Consider the following 6,000-nt stretch of genomic DNA (forward strand, 5'->3'; position numbering starts at 1 on the left):
AAATCTTGGAAGCCTCTAAACTCAACCAACCAGTGCAACGGAATACTCTTAAGAGTCACTGACGCTCAAATGACTCAAAATGGAAAACGGAAAAACACAATAGGTTTTGTGCAATGATGAGTTGCAGAATATTTTCAGCACACAGACGGCGATTCAAGTTTCACAGAGGAAAGAATCGAGGCAGATGAGTTGAATGGTCTGCCCTCACTTCCTCTGGCCATGCAGTCCAGAGTAGCCTGCTCTAAAACAGCTGGGCCCTTCCCATGTCAAAACAGAGCTTATAGATCAAACTAAAAATAGCACATTTGAAAACAATGCTCTGGTTATTGAGAGATTTTATGACTCAAGGTTTCAAAAAATTCTATTTATTCAACTGAGGAAATTGCATTTTGAATTTGAAGCTTATTTTGGATCCTAAAAAGTATTTTTGTGTAATTCCCCAAACCTCATATTTCAAATTAACTTAATTAAATCATTCATTTGTTAGCAAATGCAACCTTATCTGCCTTTTCACTGTTCTTGTGAAACATGTATTACAGATTACTATATCACTTGTTTTGTGCTCATGTATTCAGTGGTGTTTTCATGGGACTGAACTCTATTTACCAGGTTCCTATGCCCTTTCCCTAAGGCAATAGTGCACCAGAGTAGTGGGGGAGTAGTGGGGGACCCATGGAGCCTTCAGCACAGGAGCCTGCTGCTCAGAATGGGGCCTATTGAGGTCTCTGTGATCTCCGCCTTCACCCTCTGCCTGGAGCTCCAAGACCCTCCGAAACCCCTATCAACACGCCACCTTGTGCACGGCCACAGGCAAGAAGGGTTAATGATCTCACTGAGAGTGGGTAAGGCCGCCCAGTGCCATTGTGAGTGCAGGCGCATGATGGATGTTGTCACTTTAGCTAGTTTAATCAGAACAACCCTGGGCGATAGGAGGTGCCTCAATCGCAACCAGGAATGGGACCACGTCATGCAAAAATGCACTCGGACAAATATGTGTTGGATAAGATTTTCCCCCACAGGAAAGATTGTCCACTGTTCATGGGAAAATAGATGGATCAAGTGATGAAGAAATCTGTGTTAGGCCATGTCAGTGTGTGTGTGTGTGTGTGGGCTGATGCCTGTGCGGGGTCAAGCACGGAGCCCTAGAAAACGGCGGGGTGTGCGATTTTAATCAGCGAGAGCCATGTTTCCTCCCTGCTAAAACGAACAGCAGGTTCCCTCTTCCCCCGCGCCGCCACGGCCGCTTCTAATGCGGGGAGCAGCCGGGGCCCAAACATCCTGACGGAGAGAGGCTTTCCTCTTATCAGGCAGGAAACACCGCTCCTCCGCCACATCCTCTTTACAAGAAACGCGACTCAACCGTTCCCAAAAAACGCAGGAAGGCCGAGCCAAGCACCAGGATTTGTCAAATGTTCACCCCCCCCCCCCCCATACACACACACACACACACCTCACCCCATCACCTCCCTTTCCAACCCCCCATCTGCCACCTCCCTATTCCTTTTATCGAAAAAGAAGAGGCATTTGGAGGAAAAGAAAGAAAGTGGCGGCGGTGGTGGTGTTGGTTGTGCGCTATAGAGAAAAAGAAAAACGATGAACGTGTAACACAGTTGATGGGAGCCAAGGTGTATTTATTTATTTCGCGGAGATTATGAAAGTCTGCATCAGCAAGATAGGGGCAAGGGGGGAGTGAAGTAGGGGGTGGGGGCGGTGAAAGGAGGGAAGCTGGGTTGGAGGGGGGAGAGGGGAGTTCCAGGATTCTGCCAAAGAAAGGGGCCCAGAATGAGACGACAGGAGGACAAAAGGCGGAGGTGGGCAGGCAGCGACAGCAGCGCCTGTTTTACACTAATCCGCCGAACCGCAGCGCGCTGAAATTGAGCGCGCACAAGCGTGGTGGGTGGGTGTGTGTGTGGGGGGGTGTTGTGGTAGTGGTTGGCGACTGCGGTGGTGGTGGTGGTGGTAGTGGCGGTGGTGCTTCTGCTGGAGGTTGGCATGGTGAAGCTCTGGGATCCCTCCATCGCTGTTCTCGTCAATACGGCGTGACCGTGGCCACAAATGTGTCAGAGACGCTGGTGTATGAAGTTGTCAAAGCAAGAGACATGACAGCACCAGCAGACATGCTATCCAGCTTGTGGTTGGTTTAAAAAAAAGCACATGTGGTTATTTTGTAGAACAGAGTTGCCACAAGACAATGGAAAATCAAAAACATTTTGCTTCAGAATTGACCAAATAGGGCATAATTCTATTCTGGCAGACAGCATGCACTTGCCACATAAAAATGTAAATAAATCTAAACTAAACTAACTGATAATTAAAGAATATATAAATGAGATTAAATATTTACAGAATATTGTATTGTTGGAGATAAAAAATAGCAAAGGTTAAGTTTAAAGAAAACAGACAAAAAGATAATAGTAACCTTTGGCATTTTAGGACAAATGTCTTGCTCAAATGTCAACCAAACAGCTGGAACACACAAGAATGTGCAGCTAAATTTAGACACCTTACAAACAAAAGAAGAAATATGAGAAACATTTTACCTTGGTTTAAAATGACTTCTTTATTACATTGCTTCAGATCTAATCAGGTCCTTGAACGGGAACGGTCCTTCTCACATTTCTACATACAATGAGTAGCACTTATGAAATGCTTCATTTCACCCTTATACAGCCAGATATTAACTGTGACAATGCCTTAAACACACAAAGTCATCTGGGATCCAGCTTCCTTCATAATTCTTACTCTATGTTGGTCCTACAGAAGTACAGACACTTTTAGGTTCATTCCAAAGTCATTTTAGATTTTTTTACTTTTGTGTGAGGGTGGGTGTTCAAGGGGGTAGCAATAATATCAATACAAAAAACTGGTGCGTAATTAAATTAATTAAATTTCACAAACCAGCATAGATCAGCATACCATAATATTTATCATTATTATTCTCGGCCATAACGATTATGAGTATAGATATTTAAGTAAGTATTCATATAAATGTTTAGGAACTATGTGGGGGGAAAAGGTATTCAATGATCTTCCTTCATTCACTATTATTATGTCATTTGGGATTCCTGCATTCTAAAATAGCCTTCTTTAAATACCAATTGCTGAGGTAAAAACAAAAACAATTCATGAGGTTCATACAAATGTGTATGAAGACAATTCCAACTAAAGAAGAACTTAAGACAGCAGTACAATGAAAAATATGCAAAACATAGAAATACTTAAATAAGCCTAAGGGCACATAGGTACATGCTTCAGTGACACACTCTGAACTATATGATAAGACTTTAAAAAATCAGCTCATTAGATTGCTTCCTTTCTTTTTTTCCCTTCTCTCTTCACTTATTCTTTTTTGGAACAATAACATTATATTTGAGAAACTGTCTGTTTATCCCTGAGATGACCTTCGACCTGTCTTTGTCCATCTCCCCCTCTGGTCTCCACGTCCTCGCCTTGTTTGTCAGCCGTTCAGGCTGGTAGTCTCATATCTGACCTGTCCCGATGAACCCACTGCTCATGGTATTGAGTCCAGTGTTGTGTTTTGTTTATGTTTAGGAGATGCCGTAGTTGTTGTAGTACGCGGCGGTGGCGTCCGCCAGCACAGAGATGAGACTGCTCTCTGTGGTGCTGCTAGAGCAAGCGGAAGCAGCCGTCACCTGGATGTGTCCCGTCACAGTCATGGCGCCCTGCTCGCCGCCGTGGTGGTAGCCACCGCCAGCCACAGCAGTGGCGGCGGAGTTGGAGTTCAGGTACTGGTCGAACTCGTCTCTGTCCACCTCGCCCAGGAGCTCGGCCTGGCTCAGCTGGTCCAGGCTCTCCAGCTGACCCTGCTCAGGTGGCGGGGAGAGCTGGCCCAGGTGGTGGCCCTGGAGCCCGTGGTGGTGGATCTGGATCTGGGGGAAGGAGGCGGCGTAGTAGGGGAGCTGGTGGGACATGGACATGTGGTGGTGGTGGCCCATGTGGGGGCCGCAGTGGTGGGGAGGGGGAGGTGGTGGACCCTGCTGGGAATAGTCTGGGTGGTAGGGCGGCGGGCTGGTCAGGTGGGCCGGGCCCAGGCGGCGGTCATCGGAGCACGGCGCGCCCGAGGAGGACGGGGGACAGGAGCCGCTGGAGCTCACGGGCACAGAGGCCGGATAGAAGGATGGGTGCTCGGAGTGCTCCACCGCATCCAGGGGGGACATCTCTGGAGGCGTGGGCAGGCCATAGGGGTAGGTGTCAAAGCTGCTGTTAGAGCCGGCCGCATCCCGGAAGACTCTCATCCCGGGGAGGGACGGTGGCGAGAACCCTCCTCCCACACCGCCGCTGCCTCCGATGACACCACCGCCACTTCCGTCGTCGTCCTTGTCCAGCGGGTGACAGCAGCTGCGCGGGTCCGGCAGAGCGTTCTGGTCAGGGGCAAGGCCGCCCAGGAGGAAGCCGGGGTCCACGCGCTTGCAGATGCGCTTCAGCTGCTTCTTCCGGCGTGGCCGGTACTTGTAGTTGGGGTAGTCCTGCATGTGCTTCACCCGCAGACGCTCTGCTTCCTCCACGTACGGCCGCTTCTGCGGTGGGGTCAGAGCCTTCCAGGACTTTCCTGCAGCAACACAAGAAGCAAAACAACTCTCAGTATTGCACGCTCACAAAAAAGAAGCAAAACAACTCTCAGTATTGCATTGTTACAAACAAGAAGTGACACAACTCAAGTATTGCACTGTTACAAACTAGAAACAAAACAACTCTCAGTATTGCACTGTTTACCAAAGAGCTCTAAATTCGTCTCAGGATGTGGGCTTGGGAGTTTATATACATTGTTTAGTTAGAACTGTCTTCTTTCTTGACAACTGATGAAAATATGTTGAATATTATTGATTGGTGCAGTCATGCTGAAGGAAATGTTAGCCGGGAGTGTGTAATAATTTATTTCTTGTGCAAATGCTGTTTATATTAACCGGTAACGGCTGCTGATTTGTGACACTATCTGGCTGTACACACGCATGAAATACCATGTATCTTTTGTCACTTATCATCACTATGGAGATGCGTTAATTGTCACAGCTACTAGTATATGAATATTCAAATGATTATATTATAAGAATTATACAATTAAAATATTAGAGCTTATTGCTGTTCCATTGTTTACTTAATATTTATTCTCTAAATATGTGGGATACTTTTCTTTTATTAATGCACTTTATATTATATATATTACGCATCATACAGATTATTACAGAATGGAATTTGGTGTTTCTTTTTTTCTTTTTTCAAATAAGTCATTTGAAGATTACTTTTTTTTATTTCATCTTAGAAAACCACTTTCTCATCTCAAATAAGTTTCATTTCATGCCACAATAACTGAAAGAAAACTCAATTTAAAACTCATTTTAAAAAGCAGGATATTGGTATTGAGTGAAAAGTTTCTTACCGCATGGAAATTTGTACTTTCTGATGGGCAAAAAGTACTAATTACACTTGACTAGAGTGTTAGTAGTAGATACTTTAATAAAGCAATTAGCCTGCAATTCCAGTATAGCCACTCTGTGTTTTTATTCTGCATTTTAATACTTTAATAAAATTTGCACAAGTACTGTCAGGCTTTATCACACAGGTTATTTAACTTTGTATGCAGAAAGCTCTGCAAAGTTTATGAGCTTATGAATATGACTTCAATCTGACCTTCTTCATCTAAACTCCATCATTAAACTCTGCACTCATCATTAAAGTAAAATCTGTCCGAAGTCCCAAAACGCATGTTGGCAATAATTCCACTTAATGAAATGGACTGATAATAAAAACATCATCAAGTGTTTAACACTTTTCTATTAATGCCAACAATGTAACAGCAACAATGTTACAAAGCCAACAGATAAAGTAATACACAAAGTACAATAAGGACATTCCAATTATTTCCCAAAAGCCAAATAAAACGTTTTTGTGATGTTTTTCATGTATCACTGCATTATAAAACAACTGAACTGATTGCTACCACTTCATCCAAAATTGGTAACTGGCAAAGTCCTTGAGCTG

At 44.7% G+C, this 6,000-nt stretch overlaps 1 protein-coding gene across 1 annotated transcript in view; it reads right to left on the reverse strand.

Annotated features, from left to right (window-relative positions):
• Positions 1–2,541: 2,541 nt before the first annotated feature.
• Positions 2,542–6,000, reverse strand: part of sox7 (SRY-box transcription factor 7) — a 4,093-nt gene continuing 634 nt past the window's right edge. Inside the window, exon 2 of the mRNA XM_076272100.1 lies at positions 2,542–4,570. Within this exon, the coding sequence (XP_076128215.1) occupies positions 3,549–4,570 (1,022 nt within the window). The 3' untranslated portion in view covers positions 2,542–3,548. The remainder of the gene's footprint in view (positions 4,571–6,000) is intronic.

This window comes from Alosa pseudoharengus, unplaced genomic scaffold (genome assembly GCF_046254945.1).
Source record: "Alosa pseudoharengus isolate Yale_2024_CS ecotype anadromous, Long Island Sound unplaced genomic scaffold, YU_APseudo_1.1 YU_APseudo_1.1_scf_7, whole genome shotgun sequence".
NCBI lineage: Eukaryota > Metazoa > Chordata > Actinopteri > Clupeiformes > Clupeidae > Alosa > Alosa pseudoharengus.